Raw genomic sequence first — 22,155 nt, forward strand, 5'->3', positions numbered from 1 at the left:
TGTAGCTTATTGTTTAAAGAATGTTTCCAAACACTGAGATGTCAAACAGTGACCTTGCCTCGGATGTTCAGACATGCTGACAATCAAGTGACAAAGGCATATCCCTTCACAAATTCAAAGCCTGAATCAGAAAGTTTACACCATCTGTAGCTTATTGTTTAAAGAATGTTTCCAAACACTGAGATGTCAAACAGTGACCTTGCCTCGGATGTTCAGACATGCTGACAATCAAGTGACAAAGGCATATCCCTTCACAAATTCAAAGCCTGAATCAGAAAGTTTACAACATCTGTAGCTTACTGTTTAAAGAATGTTTCCAAACACTGAGATGTCAAACAGTGACCTTGCCTCGGATGTTCAGACATGCTGACAATCAAGTGACAAAGGCATATCCCTTCACAAATTCAAAGCCTGAATCAGAAAGTTTACACCATCTGTAGCTTATTGTTTAAAGAATGTTTCCAAACACTGAGATGTCAAACAGTGACCTTGCCTCGGATGTTCAGACATGCTGACAATCAAGTGACAAAGGCACATCCCTTTACAATAATAGACCCAACCTGTTGTCAAGCTGAACAAGCTGTAGGATGAGATGGAGCTACTGTAAATAGGGTCATATGGGAGTATGGTTTGTGAATTTTATGATTCTTTCCAAAATATGTTCATGAGGTAGGTCGGTGTTCCACAGGTGCACCTTAAGACAAAAGGTTCACTTGGATTTCACTCACCACATCCAATCTCATCTGAACGATCCTGGCAGTCGATCTCTCCATCACATTGGTAACTGGATGGGATGCACTGGTCCCCAGTCAAACACTTGTACTCATCAGCACGGCATGCTGCTCCAGGCTCGCGGGTAGCTGAAAAGACAACCGATATTTGTATTTATATTTGTGTGTTCATCTGTATGTCATTGAAAGCTACACTACTGGATTGTCTGGTACAGACACGATTACTAAAGACTGCTGCCACATTGTTGGAATATTGCATAGTGCAGCATTACACAATAAACCAACTAACCACAGCTACTCCAGCTTATATGACAAAAGCCTGTAAATGATGGGCCAGATAATCCAGAGATTGGAGGAGAGTGACCAGTTAGTTGCCTTTTGAGATGAGAATAGGCTGCTGAAGACCAAAAGTGTTCCTTTGCGAGTCTGTCAGAAATGATTACTAAGATTACTAAAAGGGAACCAATGTATGCGACAAGTGTACAAGCAAAGTCCTCTAGCCAGGCCACGCTGACCACTTGTGATCTCAGAAAATAAAATTAAAGGCAGAAATCACAACACATGTCAGTTTGAGGACTTTCAAACCACTCTAAGTTCATATGGAATTTCCTTTAAAGCAGGAAGTTTTTTTTATTCACTGAAGCAGAGAAGCCACTGGATGTCGGCTGATACATCTGCTTACATATACCATAGGCAGCAATATCCAAGCTATATGGACGTAGACAATGGACATCAAGGTATGATACGACCAGGTGATACACTAGTTTACCCATACCCTTGGTAAGCATAAACCTGGGGAGTGATGCATCACATAACTTCAAATACTGCTGTTTCATGGGTAAACATCAAGTCAGGTAATGTATCACTGCCTTACAAAACCACACAACATTGCACTTTAACTGTTGAAAGATAACGACTCATGACATCATGATAATACGTACACAACACAATTCCAAGAAGAAGAGTGTACTGATAGATACATCCACATACCTCCATGGTCACATGCAGGAAGTCTGCGCTTATAGAGGTCAACATAGTATAACAATGTGTACAGGTCACGCACACATGAAGCATCGCCTTCAAACCGTGGAATATCTGCTTATAGGCTACAGACTTACCGTAATATGCCAATATGCTGACCCAGCAAGATTCCAGCTTTATGAACATTGATAACTGAACGTTTGGACCAAACAAACCAGTGACTGCTAAAATAGCCAAGTTGAACGTCTTTAAGAAAGTATGTGAAATAAGAAAAGGCATGTTCTATTCCCAGCTTATCCCTAAACTGTTTTTATCCCCAAACTGTTCATCTCAACTAAAATGGTGTATGACTAATGACTCAAAATCATTCTCTAAATGATGTCACTACCTTACACTGTAGAGAACAGTAGAGAACAGGTCAACTGAAACATCACAATTTCACAGAATTATTTTTTTTAACTCAAAATCAGCAATTCCTGAAGCAGAACCTTTTCCAACCCCCAAGAATGACAATGGCAATACTGAATAGAAAGAAAGCATGACTTGACTGCATGTTATATATCTTCAAGACAATGGCAATACTGTTAGAAAGAAAGCATGACTTGACTGCATGTTATATATCTCCAAGACAATGGCAATACTGTTAGAAAGAAAGCATGACTTGACTGCATGTTATATATATCCAAGACAATGGCAATACTGAATAGAAAGAAAGCATGACTTGACTGCATGTTACATATCTCCAAGACAATGGCAATACTGTTAGAAAGAAAGCATGACTTGACTGCATGTTATATATCTCCAAGACAATGGCAATACTGTTAGAAAGAAAGCATGACTTGACTGCATGTGATATATCTCCAAGACAATGGCAATACTGTTAGAAAGAAAGCATGACTTGACTGCATGTTATATATCTCCAAGACAATGGCAATACTGTTAGAAAGAAAGCATGACTTGACTGCATGTTATGTATCTCCAAGACAATGAACAGCTCAGTAGTTAGGTTCTGGAAACAAAATATGACGGACAGGCAAGACCTGTTCCTAAACCCAACAAAACAATTGGTCGATAGGAAGAAAATTATTATGCAATGCAGGAGTCTGTTATATTCCAGCAGCATGGTAGCAACTCTGACTTGACCAGATACAGCCACAACGATCGTGATCACATGCAACCATTGAAGTCACTGAGAATAACCATCAGATCATTCCAACACTATGTCTGAGACCAGTTCTGCTATAAAACCTCCATGTGCCGGATCGAATACTTACGACAGTTTGTCTCATCAGAGTCATCTCCACAGTCATTGTCACCATCACACCTCCAGATCTTCATTGCACAGCGTCCATTGGCACAGCGGAACTCATTAGGCTCACAAGGCAGAGCAAAATCTACACAAAAACATACATTTTTTAATACCATTTATGTTTCATCTCTTTCAAACATCTGATCACACCACTGTAAGCATAACACTGACAGATCTAATGGAAACCATCAGTTGGTCATTTTAAGAAACAAACAATCATTGCTGTTGTCTATTTCATCTTTGGATGTGAACAGAATATTAAGTGAAAAAAAAACCCAAATATTTGAAGGAATGTTATACAACAAATTTGAATGATTGTTCCTTGAAAAGCGATAAACTTACTGCAGTTGTTTTCGTCTGAATTATCAGTGCAGTCATTTTCTCCATCACAAAGGTAGTCGCGTGGAATACACTCTCCACTGGAACAGGTGGCCTCATCAACACCGCAGGGACCAGAGATTGGGGGACGCTGAGTAGGGGGGCCAACTAACAACAATACCAAATTGAGTGAGTGAGTTGGGTTTTACACCGCTTTTAGCAATACTTGTACGTGATGTTAGAAATAGGGTTCATACTTTGTACCCATGTTGGGAATCGAATCTGGGCCTCGGCATTACGAGCAAATGCTGTAACCGCCAGGATACACCACCATCCCTCAAACTGAATGATACTTCTTAAAAATCACACATCTGTGAGTGAAGATTTTCAATAAACAACGTAGTCAAAATGTTCATTTATCTGTTGAGTCGACGATTACCAAATAAATACATTTATGACAGAGAGACTTCTTTATGGAAGGGGAAAATTAGAAATATCAGAATAAACCAGATAGATCAGAAAAAGTTATCTGTTTAGATGTCTGCACAGCAAATGTTTCCATTCAGATACTGGGATGAAAGTATACTCACTGAAGTCCACTTGTAGTCTGGCTGTTGAAGTGTAGCTACCGGTAGTACCTGCGGCAGTACACACGTAGTCTCCAGCATCTTCCTGTGTAACTCCACGGAATGACAAGCGGCCATTCAACTGGGTTGCACTGGCAGGCAGAGGCTGAAATGAAGTTGATGCAACAGATGACTTGTAAAAATATGTAGACACATGGTGGATGGTTGACTAAATGGACGAAAAACTCCTGTGTCATCTTCGCTACTGCAAAGTGTGACAACAGAGGTGGCACTGATCATGGACGAGTGATACCAGGTAATCAAACCTACAGGTACCTACATGCAGCATTAACCTTTTCCTCTGTGTCAGACAACACTGGAAAATTGCATGGGTATGATGGCCAAACCCATAAACAGTTGGCAAACCCAGATTCAAACCCTCCATCATAGGTTCCTGGTGTTACAAAGGAAAGTAATTCTATCGGGGGACACCAAAATAGGCATTAATGAAATAATGTGAGGCCTTCAGCATGATGAGTGATTACTTTTACAAATGGGCAACCCAACCTCCCACTAAGAATTAAGATAAGACAAAAATCAAAAATATTAAAAAAAAACCCCAAGGTGGCTCACCCTGTTGCCTGCTCGACTCCAGCGCACAACACCGGATGTGGATCCTGTCACCTGGCATTCAAACACGGCCTCTCTGCCTGCTCGGACTCTCATTGTGGCAGGAACAACCGAGATGTCGATTCTCTCCACCGCTGTGGGAAATCAGCACAAATCATTACAGACACTCTCTCATCTCTCAGAAACTCATAGGATAATTTTCAGCTGGATAATTTCAGAAAAATTTCTTTTTGTCTTTGTCATGACATTGTTCAAACTTGCAAAAGTATTTCTTCCCAAGAAATTCTATGACACGATCATTAACTGGAGCAATGATATTTGCCTTCAGTAGACAAAAGAAAAACATTCACCACCCTCAGTTCCAAACTATCTTAAAATCATCTTTACACAGATTGAAGGCAAAATCCTTCAACACGGATGCATAGTTATTGACAAGCAACCAGAAACACAGCAGCCACTTGATGACCTAGAAATGCAAAAAGGCTTCTTTTGGTCAGGCGGACCAAAATGCGCTTGCAAAGGTGCCGCTGCTGTTGACGCAATATGGCGACTTTGTCGTTGAGCTGCTGCGTTCTTATAACCACTGCTGTGCGACAGCATATGTGTGTTGAACAAAGCTATGCAACTATAAGCATCGCACCTGGTTACAGGAAGTGATCTCTACACTGACTACAATGTTTCTGGGGATGGGTTTTAAGGCATGGTATTTTTTAAAGCAACATGCAATGTTTTATAACAAAATATGCAGGTATGAAGGGTTTAAGAATGTTTCTGTGACAATGTGAACACATTAGTCTTGTAGCAATCAGTTGAAACATCAGTTATTTAGCATGAAATGTCAGTATGGTTGAAGTACTAGCAACTGGCATTCTAAAAAGCTGAACTGCATGACATTAAATAAGCACATGATGACAAAAACTGCACCAAGGTACTGTTGCTCACCTGTAAATTCATGCTTTCTGCACATCCCCAACATATCACTGATTTTCACATAATATCTTGCTTTTTACAGTACAGATAATTTGGGCAGATAACTGAGACTGTCAATAAGACTTTTCAATAAAGCTCCCAGTAACTGTGTACAATGTCAGTAACAAAGTAAATGCATTCTATGGTAGTTTTGTTTGTATCAAGCTGGGATTGACATATTCTCCGTTTTTAGAATGTAACCTCTGATTGGACTATACCCACTAGGTTGACATGGTGTTCCTGTTAGACTGCCATATCAATAAGGCTGCAACAATTTACCCACACCTCAATTTGATTCCATTTTCAAGACCGGATCCTCGATTCAATCATTATCAATTTGATTCTTCATATAAGTGAAAATGTCAGATTTCATTTAACTCTCCAAGTCATCATTTTTCCAGTGAAATCCATCGTAAACTTGGCAATGTTTACTAACAACAATTCTCATTGGGTAATTAGCCCAATCAACCAATAATGTTTAACCTTATTCTAGCACCTCCAAATTGCTTGAGTTGAAGTCAAAATTAAATGCGTAAGTCTGCATGGAAATAATTTAAATATGTATTCAGGTATTCAAATCAAAATTGTGACAAAGGCGTCAGATTCGTTGCACCCCTACATATCAAGATGTTGAGTTATATGCTCTGTAAGAACAAAGATAGTGTTGGGGGGGGTGGGGGGGTAACCTACTGGTTAAAGCTTCAGTGCTTCAAGGAATCTGTCATAAACATGTTGTAGTTACAAGTATTCGAATAAAGACTTTCCCTTTTCGCTACTACATTACCTTAAATTGGAACATTTTTTTTTATTTTGATGCTCCTCTTTTAAAAAATTAAAGTTTCCACAGTCTGCTTAACAGTGCAATGAAATGGTGTGAGATTTAGCAGGTGGTTCTGGCAAGGTATTTCATACCGTCCTCAGCTTTAAATCATAAACAGTTTAGTTTGATAGTATGAATACAAATTCATCCCTGGGTATTTATTGTAAGAGCTTGACAATGATAATACGATGAATAAAAACAATACCCTAAACCCACAAGGACCTTGGGTCCTGGCGAGTTGAAGTTACTCCTGAGGATGGTCATTTTTGCATGTCAAACAGTTTCACCGATGTTATGATCTAGTCACTTTTTAATTTTTTTTTAAACATGAAACATTTGTTGTATACATAATTACTAGTTCCTGAAATGATTCATAGTCGTATTAAGCATATCTATACTTCAAAATGAAACTAGAATGCTGTTTGACATGAAACTTCATTTGTCTTAGAAAGTGCTGAGGTGTCACATATTTTACAATATCTTTTAAATCAAGCATTAAATGCTTGGTCCCGTCTGAAAATATATAAAATCCATAAATTACCATGGAACAAGGGTGAAGTGGTTCATGAATATGAGACATCCCACACACTTTCTAATTTACTGTCACCAGCTAGTGCGCAGGAACTTACGACAATCAAATTCGTCAGTGCCATCAGAGCAGTCGTATCTGCGATTACAACGATTTGCTTGGCTGATGCATTGCCCATTCCGGCAACGGAATTGGTCTGTACGGCAGCCAGGTGGCGCTGTCAATCAGAGAGTTATCTACCTCATGCAACAGTAGAAAGTCAAACGATCCCATAGCAACAAGACATGTTTCTGACTAGTCAGTTGAGTGCAAAATAAGTTTTGGGGTACTTTTGGGAGACTGAGAGAGAAAGAAGGGAAAGCAATCACGTGCCAAACAAATAGTCAAGTTTACATAGTCAAAATATCATCAAAGGATCACAAAACCAGTTTGAGCAAAGGTATTTATCAAGGCAATTCCAGATACCAGCATTCAAACCCAGGAAAGAGAATGTCATCACAATTTGGAATATAACATTTCCACCTAAAAATGTTCATTATTCTTTACTCCAAACTCCATGTTACCTCTATTCAGCAGTATCAATCCCTACTTAACATTTCAATTTACAGGTTATGGCCTGTCTGTTTTCACTTATGCAAATTACCTGTTTTTAGTTTATAATAAGAGATGAGTCACGCTAGAACTGAACACAGTGTACAAAAACAAATGAAACTTGTTTATAAATTAAAAATGTTACATAAACAGTCATCTCAAATGGAAACATCTTGTCTCAATATAATCCACAAAGTAGCACCAGTATGTCACGTGACTCATTTCTTTGACCAATGGGTGTTGAGGACTAGATCTTGGGTGTGATATTACAGTTATAGCACAAGATTAAAGCATGGGGAGGTTCCTATGAGCATGCAGAATACAAAACAGGTAATCTGCATAGAAAATATGCATAAATTCATAAACCACATAAAATATTTGACAAGACCTATTTGTACCCAGGTTATTGTTAGATACATAAAGTATCTCTTCAGAGTTTTCTGTGATATATTCAACTGTAGTTGAAGTAGTTACAGCAGATTCACAATAATGACTGCTCTTTTCTCTGTACAATCAGATAAATTCCTTTCATTCATGTATAGGTGCACACCCAAATTTCCCAAAGCTCAAATAAATCTTATTCCCCAGTCTCAGTGAGATGCACTTGGCATAATGTTAATGAATCATGGACTGATGTGGATAATTCAACCCTTAATACAATATCATGAAATTAAGTCTGTCTCTAATTGTGTGTCTCTCAAAAACTAGACACTAGACACCAAGGTACAGACCTGTACCAAAAGTTGTCATCACCTGACATTATTACATAGACTTACATGTATTTCAGTGTGGCATACATGATTTTTATGGAGTGAGTTTTGGATGGATTTTTATTAAATTTTACAAGAAAACTTGTAATCATCTCTGCTCTGTGTACACAGTTTCAGTTCAATTCTTCAAACATTCAACTAATGACATCACATGTAACAACTATTGCACAATCCCATTGGCTGCCATGTTAAAGGAGTTCATAGCACTGTACACACGTTGATTAAATTGATGCCATTCGATAAATAAGCAATAGAAAATTAGACAGAAATTATGTAGTATGAATAGGATGATTCCTGACAAATGTGCTAAATTTGACTTGGATCTTACAAAAATCAAAACACAAGAAAGTTATTTATGCTGCACTGAATTTACTTATAAGCCTATGGCAATGATGTCAAGTGATTAATACTTTTGGGACAGATCTGGATATCTATGCAGTGGTGATCATGGCATGTGGCAAAAATGAACATCCTGGAACCATAAGAAGGGACCGTGCTTGTTGACACTGGTTCAGTTTCTGAATAGGGTGGGGGTACGTCACACATAAATATCTAAACTGAGTGTTCGAAAAAAAACATCTAGCAGTTTCTCATCACAAAACAAAGTGTTGCAGGTGTCTACCTGTAGTTAGTGACTCAGGACAGAAACCAAGACGAACTTCGAATGCTCCTTAAATGCATTAGATGTTTGTTCCTGCAGATTCATTCATATCCAAGCCTAGATACTCATCCCAACATTCTTAGCAACAGGAAACATGCAACTTACGGCATTCCTGTTCATCGCTGCCATCTGAGCAATCATATCTACGGTTGCAGCGATCAGCTTTGCTGATACACTGACCATTCTTGCATTGGTATTGATCATCACGGCAAGGTACAGGTGCTGAAAAGTTCAAGGTCACTGATACAATTTCCAATTCCTGACAACACCTGATGGGTGACAGAAGTTATTTTCTCACTTATTTTCATATTTTCCCTAGAATCAGATAATTATTGATGCGCTATATTCTATATTTAAGTCAGTGAATAAGTGAGTTTAGTTTTGCTCTGCATTCAGGAATATTCTAGCAAATATTCAAGGCTGAATCAGACAATCCAGTGATCGACATCATCTGCATCAATCTACATAACTGGGATACAATGACATGTGTCAACCAAGTAGGCGAGTCTGACCATTCAATCATGGGTTACTAAAACCAATCATAACATGGATCTTAAAAGTCCATGAACATATAAACAAAGACTTCTTCTAGAATTGAAAATATTTGAAACACTTACGACAGTCTCCCTCGTCACTACGGTCACGACAGTCCGGACGTCCATCACAGAATCCTGACTTAGGAATACACTGGCCGCTAGCACAGGTAAACTGGTCCTCTCTACAGGCTGTTTACAAGACAAATACATATGAAAATCTTAATCCTTGCACATAATAGAAAGCCTAGCAAACTGAAAATGTAAATAATCTCTACTGTTAATTTACTTGCAAATTGGGTCTTCACTGACAAAACTGTTACATGTGCATTAACACAAAGAGATACCACGACACTTTTATACATGTACATGTACATCAATACAATCCTGTAGATACTCACTGCACTCTCGTTCGTCGCTTCCATCTGTACAGTCATATTTTCTATCACAACGTTCCTCGGAGCTGATGCACTGGCCGTTGTTGCAGGTGAATTGATTCTCAGAACAGGTAGGTGGAGCTGCAACAATATAAGGAAAGGGATGTACACATGAGTGAACAGGGAATCAGGGCCCCATTTCACAAAGCTCTCATAAGATCGTGTACCTGGTCCAGGAGTATTCATACCTCTATGTTGCAGTACAAGAGGAACAAATTCTGCGAGAAAAGCTACAAGTTCCAAGGCTCATGATTGCTTTAAGAAATGGGTCCCTGACCCATAAACACAGGTTTCCCTAGCGTATCAAAGCAAAACTTTGTAGCAGATGGAGACACATTTGACAACTAGGCTATGCTTGTCCTCAATATTCAAGTCCTTGGAACATTAGAGACATTAGAACATTGACCTTTTAACCCATGCAGGAACTAAAACTCTGATCTTTAATAAAATGAGGGGATTCCTTCACAACCAGGTTACTCACTCACTCACTACAAAGTAAGACAGAACATGCTAGGTTCAAATATACATGGATCAAGTGCCTTCTATAGTTACTCACTGCAGTCTATTTCATCGCTTCCATCTGTACAGTCATATTTTCTATCACAACGTTCGTCAGAGCTGATGCACTGGCCGTTGTTGCAGGTGAACTGGTTCTCTGTACAAGCTGGCGCTGCAAGAAACAAGTTGTTGTATCTCAACACCATGACTCACAGACTGACCGAGTTTCATTTGACACCATTTTGAGAAATATTCCAGCAGGATTGTGGAGGAGGACAACAGAAAAGGGCTTCACACATTGTACCCATGTAGGGATTTGAATGAAAGCTTTAACCAGTAGGTTACCCCATCACCCCTCAACACTTTAAGGAGGTCTTCAGCTGACGAGTTATTGACCCTAACATAACCCATTAATACTGCTATGGAACCCATATTTCATCATACCATCCCCTTTATTCTCTTTTCACAGACTGACCGAGTTTCATTTGACACCATTTTGAGAAATATTCCAGCAGGATTGTTAGGAGGACAACAGAAAAGGGCTTCACACATTGTACCCATGTAGGGATTTGAATGAAAGCTTTAACCAGTAGGTTACCCCATCACCCCTCAACACTTTAAGGAGGTCTTCAGCTGACGAGTTATTGACCCTAACATAACCCATTAATACTGCTATGGAACCCATATTTCATCATACCATCCCCTTTATTCTCTTTTCAGGCACTTGTTAAAGCTTCCAGATTGGTAAGGAAACACTCATAACATTCTCTCCCAGAGGAACCCTGACTGAGGAAGGAATACAAAACACCCATTGCAAAACTGTCCCCAAGAATCCTGATTGGAAGGGTAAAATGAACTACGCATCGGTTTGGGGTTGTTCTGCTGCTTTCTTTATCTGGGTTTAGCCAGATGAGCAAGTAGTGTCAATCCTAGCAGTTTTCTTTCCAAGTCTACTGATGTGATGACCAATAGATCCCACATAAGGAATGTCTACACCAGTGGGGGATGGTTCACGTTTCGTAGTAGGTTGGTCTGAATGTCTTCCTGATGGTGGTTTCTACTTGGTGTCTCGATTAGCCATTGAGGGTGAAGGTAGATTTGACGTGGGCTAATTCTTGTTGAAAGCTGGAAGGGCTGCAGATGTTTTGGCTAGTCTAGCAAGCATTGTACATACTTATAGTTTGCTCATAATCATATTCTGTTATTCACCTGATGAATGGGCAAGAAGTAGCCCTGTGTTGTAAATATTAAAGAAGTTTAAGTCCATTTGTTGTCATGCTACCTTCAAAACTTCAAAATGCCAATGATGTATCAGGGTATGATTCACTTACGACAGTCCTGTTCGTCACTGCCATCAGCACAGTCAAACTGTCTGTTACAGCGACCAGCGCTACTGATACACTGGCCATTACTGCAACGGTACTGGTCAGCGCGACAACCAGGGGGTGCTGCAATAGATAGGTGTAAATTAGTTTGTCAAAGATTCTCAAGATAGACATAAATTCACCCTTAATTGTGAAATTGAGATTGACCTGCCTCTTTCAGCTATAGGGTAACATTCAATAAAAATGCTTGCATCTTAGTTTAGTCAGGTGTTGGGGTGCCATGATAACTTTAAACAAAACAAGGAAAAGAAGCATTTACTCTTAATATTGATAAAGAAATATAACTTCTTCTCTGGCTTTACCTGCAAATAAAGTGCCTTGCTGGACTCTCTAATACAAAAAAAATGTTGTATATACCCAATATATCAGGGAAACAAAAATCGGAAACATCACTTCATGGCAGTGTTCCTTTATTTATTTCCTTCAGTATATAAAATGTCGGGTCAAGGCACTAAGGTCTGGGTATGAGGTCAAACCAGACAATCTACGTCAGCTGCAAGCTCTACGTCACCATTGTATGTGTGATAATTAAATGCTGACTTACGGCAATCAAATTCATCAGTCCCATCTCTGCAGTCGTATCTTCGGTTGCATCTGTCTGCCAAACTGATACATTCTCCATTGGTGCAGGTGAACTGGTCACTGCCACACGTTTTCACAGCTGTAACATAAACATACACTCAAAAATAATGAAATATAATTTGTAAAATGAAAAACGGCACATTACAATCTGCAAACACTCATCATCTTTAAATGCAGATATGATGCATGTTTGGACAGGGCCCCGCTCCTCAAAGAGATCACAGCGCTAAGATGATCATAACTCCCATACTTTAACATAGATTGCTTTGAGGAATGGGACAGAGGGTCTGGGTTTTTTAAGCTCTCTTAGCACTAAGACAGTTGTGAGTGCCATAGGTTAACATTATCTTATGACTATCTTAGCGCTAAAAGAATTTCGAAAATCAGGGCCCTGGCCATTACTACATGAAAAACACTTGGGCTTGCCTATGTCTGAACAACTGACTTGAATTTGCATGCGTTGGGTCCCATTGGTGGGGCTTGATTTGTTCACCTTGTATTATTGCTATTCACTACTGGCTCATAAACACAATCTCAAGACATAGACCGAGTCATACAATCAATTCTTTCACAACAGAATTGTCATGAACATGGAAGTCTTTTTCGTTGTATTATGCTCACATCACGGTAGATAATGACAATTATTGTTTTGTTAACAAAAAGAAATATGAAATGTCGAAACTGTTGACTGTCACATATAAAACACTTACGACAGTCTCCCTCGTCACTACGGTCACGACAGTCTGGACGTCCATCACAGAATGCAGACTGAGGAATACACTGGCCATTAGCACAGGCAAACTGGTCCTCTCGACAGGCTGAAAATACAGAAACCTTGATTAAATACATTCCAGAATTCACTGACTCTGAAGCTACCACCATCTCTGGCCTCATTCTGAGTTTTAGTGTAAGATGGTGCTGAAACCAATGTCAAGGTCATGGACAGTCAATCTAGAAAGCAGATGACCTCCAACCTTCTGACCTTCACCTTTGTAGTAAAAGGATCGGTCGTAAGTAAGGCAAAACTGACTGGGGGAAATTCTTCAACAGAATTTAGAAGAATTCCTCAGCCAGGGGAGGCAACAATGTTAATAGAGGAAAGGCAGACCACAACGATGTTTACAGACCGACGAACACAAAAGACATGGACATCATTTAAAAGAAATTTAAGCAAGATTATTATTTGTGCTTCATTACCGTTACTAGAAATGACAATCATGAAAAGAATTAATCTGCTTGACATGATTTGTGCACATTTTGTTACGCGTGAATTAACTTAGTAAGTGAAAGTGTCAAAGGGATTGGGAAAGCTGTATTTATCTAGACTACGATGCTGCGACCATTCAAGCATTGTACACTGGCATGGGACAAACACACCTGGACAAACTGTAACTGTCCTGACCTTGACAAAAGGGGAATATCTCAATGTTGCAGCACCATCTGGAGGGTTGAGAGCCCATGCTACCACTACTTACTACAATTTTGTTCATCTGAACCATCAGGGCAATCTGGCCTTGCATCACAAACCCTTCTATTGTCAAGGCAGTGACCAGTGCCACACAGAAACTGACCGTCTCTGCATGTCCTTCTAGGTGCTGAAATTAATTACTTGTTAATTAGCCATGATCCTTGGACAGTGTCTCAGTAGATATTTTCAGCTTCTTTTCTGCTCATAGAATGCAAATAATAAAATTAATCAAATTTTCAAATTTCAAGGTAATGTAATTAGGCCACATATCTACATACAAATATTTCAAGGATGAACAAATATAACATTCAAAAATAATACAGACTCAAAATATACATCAAAGAATAAACATCACAAGTTAGAAAGCTGAAACTACCTGTGCAAAAAGATTACATTAATTTCATGAAGAGCCCTGAAAAAAGCAGCAAGACAAGGAATGTTTGTGTAACATATGACACTAAAAAATATGTTCAATACAAAGAGAGATTAGTTGAACAATGAACACTAATTCAAGATCTCACTCAGTGCTGTGGAGTGTTGGATGTTAATGTCTAACACACATTGTTTTAGTAAATTTCAGTGAACAAATCTGACACAAAATCTAAAATATATCTGCAGCTTGGATTTTAGGACTTGATTAATTTCTGATGACATGCACATCAGGCAAATATTGAGGGCAACATGGTCAATAACAGGTGAATATTCACATAGGGACAGAAAACTATGGAAACAGCCAGTGTGATGAGGATATTGTAGAACATTGATAATATACTACAGATGTTGGACAGTGGGGCTAGATCTAGTGAGAGGAAGTGAAAGCCCTAAATTATCGCAAACACCTTCCAAGAATTGTTCAACGTCACATGTGGTAGTAGGTCATGTGTCTGTGAGTGAAGGAGTTTGATGGGAAAACATTTTAATCCTCATATCACAGCATACGGGTGAACATGTTCAGATATTTAACGCTAAGTATGATTATAAACTGCTTTCATTGTCATTCCAGCAAAAACCACAACAGGGGATATCAGATAGGCCTTCAGTATTACAGACAGTGACTGGGTCAGTCTTTAAAATATACTCTAGTTCCCTGACCAAAGGCTACAAAATTGAACTGAGGACATGGCAGATCTAATATTGGAAGTTATACTATTGCTCAGAATTAATCTTTAAAAAGACAAATCGTTTGTTCGGTGAAGAAGAGAGTACCGGTTCTAAGCTAATATTCTATGGCCATCATAAACTTGATGAACATCTACTGCTAGGGCTCTTTTATTGAGGCAGGAGGACCTGAGAACTGTTCCTACACCACCTTCTTCCACATGTGCAACTAATATCTCAATTTCTGGAAGTCAAAGCCACTCAGAAACTACCATTCTCTTGACACAAGGCTACTTACGACAACGACTTTCGTCAGACCTATCTGTACAATCAACTCGTCCATTGCACCTTAAACCAGCATCAATACACTGGCCATTTTCACATTGAAACTGGCCCGGAAGGCATGAAGGTGATGGGGTAGTTGCTGAAATTAACATCAACTCATGCTTTCAATTTCTGCACACAATCATCTTGCCAGTAAGGCTTGCATCTGTTATTTACAGTGCACTGAATGCTCCCTTCCTCTCCCTTCCTTTACACATACCCTTCTCAAAAGATTCAGGAACAAAAAGTGTGTTTTTTCAGAAGAAGTATGCTTTCCTCTGAATATTACTTTTGCTTTCTTCATGATTTTGCTATTTGAACTTCCGGTTTGAACTGAGACTTACTTAAAAGAAACCAAATTCTGTTGGGATTTATCCCAACCAAATTTGAGCTTTAGAGCCAAGAGCATTCAATACAGTGAATTAAGCTATGCAAAGAAGCCGAAACTGGTAGTTTGTTTTCAGTAAGTTGTTAAAGATATTAAAGTCAACTTAAATTGAAGTAGGTTTCTGTTAGAGTAGATGTTAAGAAACAAGGATTCATTAATGCATGCACAAATAAAAAAAATGCAAAGGCAAGGTGACAATGAAAATAATATAATTCTACAAGAAAAAATGGGTCTTTTGTATACATTCATACAATGTCTTTCATTTGAAATCATTGTCCAAAACGAGACTAAAAGAAAAAAAACACACCCAAAAGTAGGCCTTTTTCAGGTACATTTTTCTGTTCAAATGACCAAAATATGCTTCAGTAAATTAATACTTTGGACTTTCAGATAATGAGTGATATGAAAATGATGCACATGGCCATATTCTGAATGCTGCCTTGAAGAAATGGCTCACTACATGCTAAAGGATCCTGAAGCATCAAGGGCACCGGGTTCTCATGACATGATTGGAATTCAAAAACATCTGCAGAACCACACCCCAATGCTTTACACAGGCTGTTGAAAGTAATCCTACTGGCCGTGCAAAGTTAGTCATGACATAAGGAACCACTGGTACTTTTCTAATTCATCTCAATCAATTATATTTTCTTGAAATGAAAATTTAAATCAGAGACAAAAATCTATGTGCCCAGCTTCTTGAGTATGACTGCAATGGGAAAACAAAGTTGGAAAGATTCTTTAGAATCTTGCAGGAAAATTTAAACAACACCAGCCTCTCTTGCATTGTTGTTACTTATACAAATACAAACTCCAGCAATTTCACAAACTTTGCATTAGCAGAGTTGAATTACTTCCAACCTGAATCAATGAATTCATACATGTTCAATGGAGGGCTGTAAGAGGGATGTAATATGTAATACATGTATGAAGACATTCATAGGCTGTAGTACATGCTCACCAACGCTTCAAGGCAGTCACTAGAATAAGGCCGTGTCGATGTGATCCATTCTGATCACAATGCGTTACTTACGACAGTCAGATTCATCTGACCGATCTCTACAGTCGCGGCGTCCATCGCACCTGCGCCTACGATTGATGCATTCACCGCTGCGACATTGGAATTGGTTAGAGCGACAACCAACCTGACCTGACCAGACAGATAGACAGTCGTATGCATGCAATTCTTGTAAATCTACATCATTGGAGGAACGGGTGAATTACTTGTGGTTCAAGGGGTAAAAAAAAATGTGTTAATGAATTAAATATTACAGTGCCATCAATATGCTATATTACTGGGGCTGGGTTTATGATAATCTACTGTTAAACACAAAATCAGATAACTATAAAATCAGGTGTTAATTATTGGTCATCATATCTTATTTAATAACGGCTGCTGATACATGACCAGTGTCAGATTTCATAATAGATTCACATACAAGTGACCTTCAATCAAAGGTTTGTAGACACACTTGAAACAACAGAATGTTTTTCATAAATACTAACAATCTCCTAAGAATTCAACAAACTCAAACAAATATAGACACATACAATCTGACAGTGATAATACGCAACAATAACAGATATACACATTAGTACATGTTCTCAAATGTGGGTTTGATGAATGAAAGAATTTATACCACTTCTACAAAGATGGACATCCTTGGGAACAGACATGCATGTTCAAGGTGATGAAGTTTTCCACCAAGATCTGTAAATAATTCTCTCCTCCAGATCACAACACAAGTCACCTACTAAGGCTGGCAAATACATGATACACAATGCCATGGTAAACTGACTCATGTATCAATGATGCAAAGATACACTGTGTGAGCAGTTCTCAACTGTTGGCTCCTAACTAATATACTATGAACACCACAAACAAGATGCAATGAATGAGCATCTACTACTAGGGCTGTTTTTTTGAGGCAGGAGGACCTGAGAACTGTTCCTACACCACCTTCTTCCACATGTGCAACTAATATCTCAATTTATGGAAGTCAAAGCCACTCAGAAACTACAATTTTCTTCAAACAAGGCTACTTACGACAACGACTTTCGTCAGACCTATCTGTACAATCAACTCGTCCATTGCACCTTAAGCCAGCATCAATACATTGGCCATTTTTGCATTGAAATTGACCCGGAAGGCATGCAGATGATAGGGTAGTTGCTGAAATTAACATTAACTCATACTTTTCACTTCTGCACTCAATCGTCTTGTCAATCTGTCATACTTCTGTTTCATTTTCAGTGTATTGAATGCCCTTCACCTTCACATACCCTTGAAAAATACCTTATCTCCAAAAGCTTCATGAACAAAAGAATGTTTTTTGCGCTCCACATATTCGAAAAAGAAGAATGCATTCAACAGAACACAACTTTTCCTTTTTTCATTATTTTGCTATTTAAGATTCAGGTTTGAACTGAGACTTACAATAACTGAAATGAAATTCTGTTGGGATTTATCTCAACCAAATTTGAGCTTTAGAGCCAAGAGCATTCAATACAGTGAATTAAGCTATGTAAACAAGTTGAAACTGGTAGTTTGTTTTCAGTATGTTTGATAAAGATATTAAATCACGTTAATATGAAGTAGGTTTCTGTTGGAGAAGATGTTAAGAAACCGGGATTCATCAATGCATGCACAAATAAAACCAAAACAAAGGGAATGTAACAGTGCAAAATAACATAATTTTACAAGAAAAAATGGGATTTGTATACATTCATACAATGTCTTTTGTTCAAAACTTCTCCACAAGCAGGATTCAAAGGAGAACAGACCCAAATGTGGGCCATTAGAGAATTTATGTGTCTATATGACAAACAAATGCTTCAATCAATTAATACTTCTGACTTTAAGAAAATGAGTGATGTGAAAATGATGCACATGGCCATATTCTGAATGCTGCCTTGAAAAAATGGCTCACTACATGCTAAAGGATCCTGAAGCATCAAGGGCACCGGGTTCTCCTGACATGATTGAAATTCAAAAACACCTGCAGAACCACACCCCAATGCTTTACACAGGCTGTTGAAAGTAATCCTACTGGCCGTGCAAAGTTAGTCATGACATAAGGAACCACTGGTTCTTTTCTACTTTATCTCAATCAATTTTATTTTTTGGAGGGTGGGGTGGGGGGAGGGATGAAAATGTAAATCAAGGACAAAAATCTATGTGCCCATGAAAAACATAATGACTTGATCCACAGTCAAAAAGCACAGGTTCAAAAGGAGAATAAAAGGATTTTGAGCTTCTTGTGTAGAACTGCAATGGGAAAAAGAAGTTGGACAGATTCTTTAGAATCTTGCAGGACAATTTCAACAATACCTTTGCATTAGCAAAGTGGAATTACTTCCAACCTGAATCAATGAATTCATACATGTTCAATGGAGGGCTGCAAGAGGGATGTAATATGTAATACATGTATGAAGACATTCATAGGCTGTAGTACATGCTCACCAACGCTTCAAGGCAGTCACTAGAATATGGCCGTGTTGATGTGATCCATGTCTTTTCTGATCACACTGCATTACTTACGACAGTCAGATTCATCTGACCGATCTCTACAGTCGCGGCGTCCATCGCACCTGCGCCTACGATTGATGCATTCACCGCTGCGACATTGGAATTGGTTAGAGCGACAACCAACCTGACCTGACCAGACAGATAGACAGTCGTATGCATGCAATTCTTGTCAAACTACATCATTGGAGTGACAGGTTATTTACTTGTGGTTCAAGGGGTAAAAAAAAATGTGTTAATGAATTAAATATTACAGTGCCATCAATATGCTATATTACTTGGGATGGGTTTATGATAATCTATTGTTAAACACAAAATCAGGTGTTAATTATTGGTCATCATATCTTATTTAATAACGGCTGCTGATACATGACCAGTGTCAGATTTCATAATAGATTCACATACAAGTGACCTTCAATCAAAGGTTTGTAGACACACTTGAAACAACAGAATGTTTTTCATAAATACTAACAATCTCCTAAGAATTCAACAAACTCAAACAAATATAGACACATACAATCTGACAGTGATAATACGCAACAATAACAGATATACACATTAGTACATGTTCTCAAATGTGGGTTTGATGAATGAAAGAATTTATACCACTTCTACAAAGATGGACATCCTTGGGAACAGACATGCATGTTCAAGGTGATGAAGTTTTCCACCAAGATCTGTAAATAATTCTCTCCTCCAGATCACAACACAAGTCACCTACTAAGGCTGGCAAATACATGATACACAATGCCATGGTAAACTGACTCATGTATCAATGATGCAAAGATACACTGTGTGAGCAGTTCTCAACTGTTGGCTCCTAACTAATATACTATGAACACCACAAACAAGATGCAATGAATGAGCATCTACTACTAGGGCTGTTTTTTTGAGGCAGGAGGACCTGAGAACTGTTCCTTCACCACCTTCTTCCACATGTGCAACTAATATCTCAATTTATGAAAGTCAAAGCCACTCAGAAACTACAATTTTCTTCAAACAAGGCTACTTACGACAACGACTTTCGTCAGACCTATCTGTACAATCAACTCGTCCATTGCACCTTAAGCCAGCATCAATACATTGGCCATTTTTGCATTGAAATTGACCCGGAAGGCATGCAGATGATAGGGTAGTTGCTGAAATTAACATTAACTCATACTTTTCACTTCTGCACTCAATCATCTTGTCAATCTGTCATACTTCTGTTTCATTTTCAGTGTATTGAATGCCCTTCACCTTCACATACCCTTGAAAAATACCTTATCTCCAAAAGCTTCACGAACAAATGAATGTTTTTTCGCTCCACATATTCGAAAAAAAGGAGAATGCTTTCAACAGAACACAACTTTTCCTTTTTTCATTATTTTGCTATTTAAGATTCGGGTTTGAACTGAGACTTACAATAACTGAAACGAAATTCTGTTGGGATTTATCTCAACCATATTTGAGCTTTAGAGCCAAGAGCATTCAATACAGTGAATTAAGCTATGCAAACAAGTTGAAACTGGTAGTTTGTTTTCAGTATGTTTGATAAAGATATTAAATCACGTTAATATGAAGTAGGTTTCTGTTGGAGAAGATGTTAAGAAACCGGGATTCATCAATGCATGCACAAATAAAACCAAAACAAAGGGAATGTAACAGTGAAAATAACATAATTTTACAAGAAAAAATGGGATTTGTATACATTCATACAATATCTTTTGTTCAAAACTTCTCCACAAGCAGGATTCAAAGGAAAACAGACCCAAATGTGAGCCATTAGAGAATTTATGTGTCTATATGACAAAAAAATGCTTCAATCAATTAATACTTCTGACTTTAAGATAATAAGTGATATGAAAATGATGCACATGGCCATATTCTGAATGCTGCCTTGAAGAAATGGCTCACTACATGCTAAAGGATCCTGAAGCATCAAGGGCACCGGGTTCTCCTGACATGATTGGAATTCAAAAACACCTGCAGAACCACACCCCAATGCTTTACACAGACTGTTCAAAGTAATCCTACTGGCCGTGCAAAGCTAGTCATGACATAAGGAACCACTGGTTCTTTTCTAATTCATCTCAATCAATGTTATTTTCTTGAAATGAAAATGTAAATCAAGGACAAAAATCTATGTGCCCATGAAAAACATAATGACTTGATCCACAGTCAAAAAGCACAGGTTCAAAAGGAGAAAAAAAGGATTTTGAGCTTCTTGTGTACAATTGCAATGGGAAAAAGAAGTTGGACAGATTCTTTAGAATCTTGCAGGACAATTTCAACAATACCTTTGCATTAGCAAAGTGGAATTACTTCCAACTTGAATCAATGAATTCATACATGTTCAATGGAGGGCTGTAAGAGGGATGTAATATGTAATACATGTATGAAGACATTCATAGGCTGTAGTACATGCTCACCAACGCTTCAAGGCAGTCACTAGAATATGGCCGTGTTGGTGTGATCCATGTCTTTTCTGATCACACTGCATTACTTACGACAGTCAGATTCATCTGACCGATCTCTACAGTCGCGGCGTCCATCGCACCTGCGCCTACGATTGATGCATTCACCGCTGCGACATTGGAATTGGTTAGAGCGACAACCAACCTGACCTGACCAGACAGATAGACAGTCGTATGCATGCAATTCTTGTCAAACTACATCATTGGAGTGACAGGTTATTTACTTGTGGTTCAAGGGGTAAAAAAAAAAGTGTTAATGAATTAAATATTACAGTGCCATCAATATGCTATATTACTTGGGATGGGTTTATGATAATCTATTGTTAAACACAAAATCAGGTGTTAATTATTGGTCATCATATCTTATTTAATAACGGCTGCTGATACATGACCAGTGTCAGATTTCATAATAGATTCACATACAAGTGACCTTCAGTCAAAGGTTTGTAGACACACTTGAAACAACAGCATGTTTTTCATAAATACTAACAATCTCCTAAGAATTCAACAAACTCAAACAAATATAGACACATACAATCTGACAGTGATAATACGCAACAATGACAGATATACACATTAGTACAC

The 22,155-nt window shown here is 38.4% G+C and overlaps 1 protein-coding gene across 3 annotated transcripts in view; it reads right to left on the bottom strand.

The window, feature by feature from the left end:
• LOC137268463 (basement membrane-specific heparan sulfate proteoglycan core protein-like) overlaps positions 1-22,155 on the bottom strand; it is a 215,648-nt gene that overhangs the window by 56,223 nt on the left and 137,270 nt on the right. For all 3 annotated transcript variants that reach the window (XM_067803030.1, XM_067803029.1, XM_067803028.1), the window contains 20 exons: positions 21,604-21,720; positions 20,128-20,253; positions 19,130-19,246; positions 17,636-17,761; positions 16,622-16,738; positions 15,175-15,300; positions 13,786-13,905; positions 13,021-13,128; positions 12,273-12,389; positions 11,675-11,791; positions 10,402-10,515; positions 9,810-9,926; positions 9,493-9,600; positions 8,981-9,097; positions 6,954-7,070; positions 4,539-4,669; positions 3,930-4,071; positions 3,364-3,507; positions 2,987-3,106; positions 729-860 (listed from right to left, as the gene is read on the bottom strand). In XM_067803030.1, the coding sequence (XP_067659131.1) occupies positions 729-860; positions 2,987-3,106; positions 3,364-3,507; positions 3,930-4,071; positions 4,539-4,669; positions 6,954-7,070; positions 8,981-9,097; positions 9,493-9,600; positions 9,810-9,926; positions 10,402-10,515; positions 11,675-11,791; positions 12,273-12,389; positions 13,021-13,128; positions 13,786-13,905; positions 15,175-15,300; positions 16,622-16,738; positions 17,636-17,761; positions 19,130-19,246; positions 20,128-20,253; positions 21,604-21,720 (2,433 nt within the window). The remainder of the gene's footprint in view (positions 1-728; positions 861-2,986; positions 3,107-3,363; positions 3,508-3,929; positions 4,072-4,538; positions 4,670-6,953; positions 7,071-8,980; positions 9,098-9,492; positions 9,601-9,809; positions 9,927-10,401; positions 10,516-11,674; positions 11,792-12,272; positions 12,390-13,020; positions 13,129-13,785; positions 13,906-15,174; positions 15,301-16,621; positions 16,739-17,635; positions 17,762-19,129; positions 19,247-20,127; positions 20,254-21,603; positions 21,721-22,155) is intronic.

Source organism: Haliotis asinina, chromosome 16, assembly GCF_037392515.1.
Source record: "Haliotis asinina isolate JCU_RB_2024 chromosome 16, JCU_Hal_asi_v2, whole genome shotgun sequence".
In the NCBI taxonomy this organism is placed as follows: domain Eukaryota; kingdom Metazoa; phylum Mollusca; class Gastropoda; order Lepetellida; family Haliotidae; genus Haliotis; species Haliotis asinina.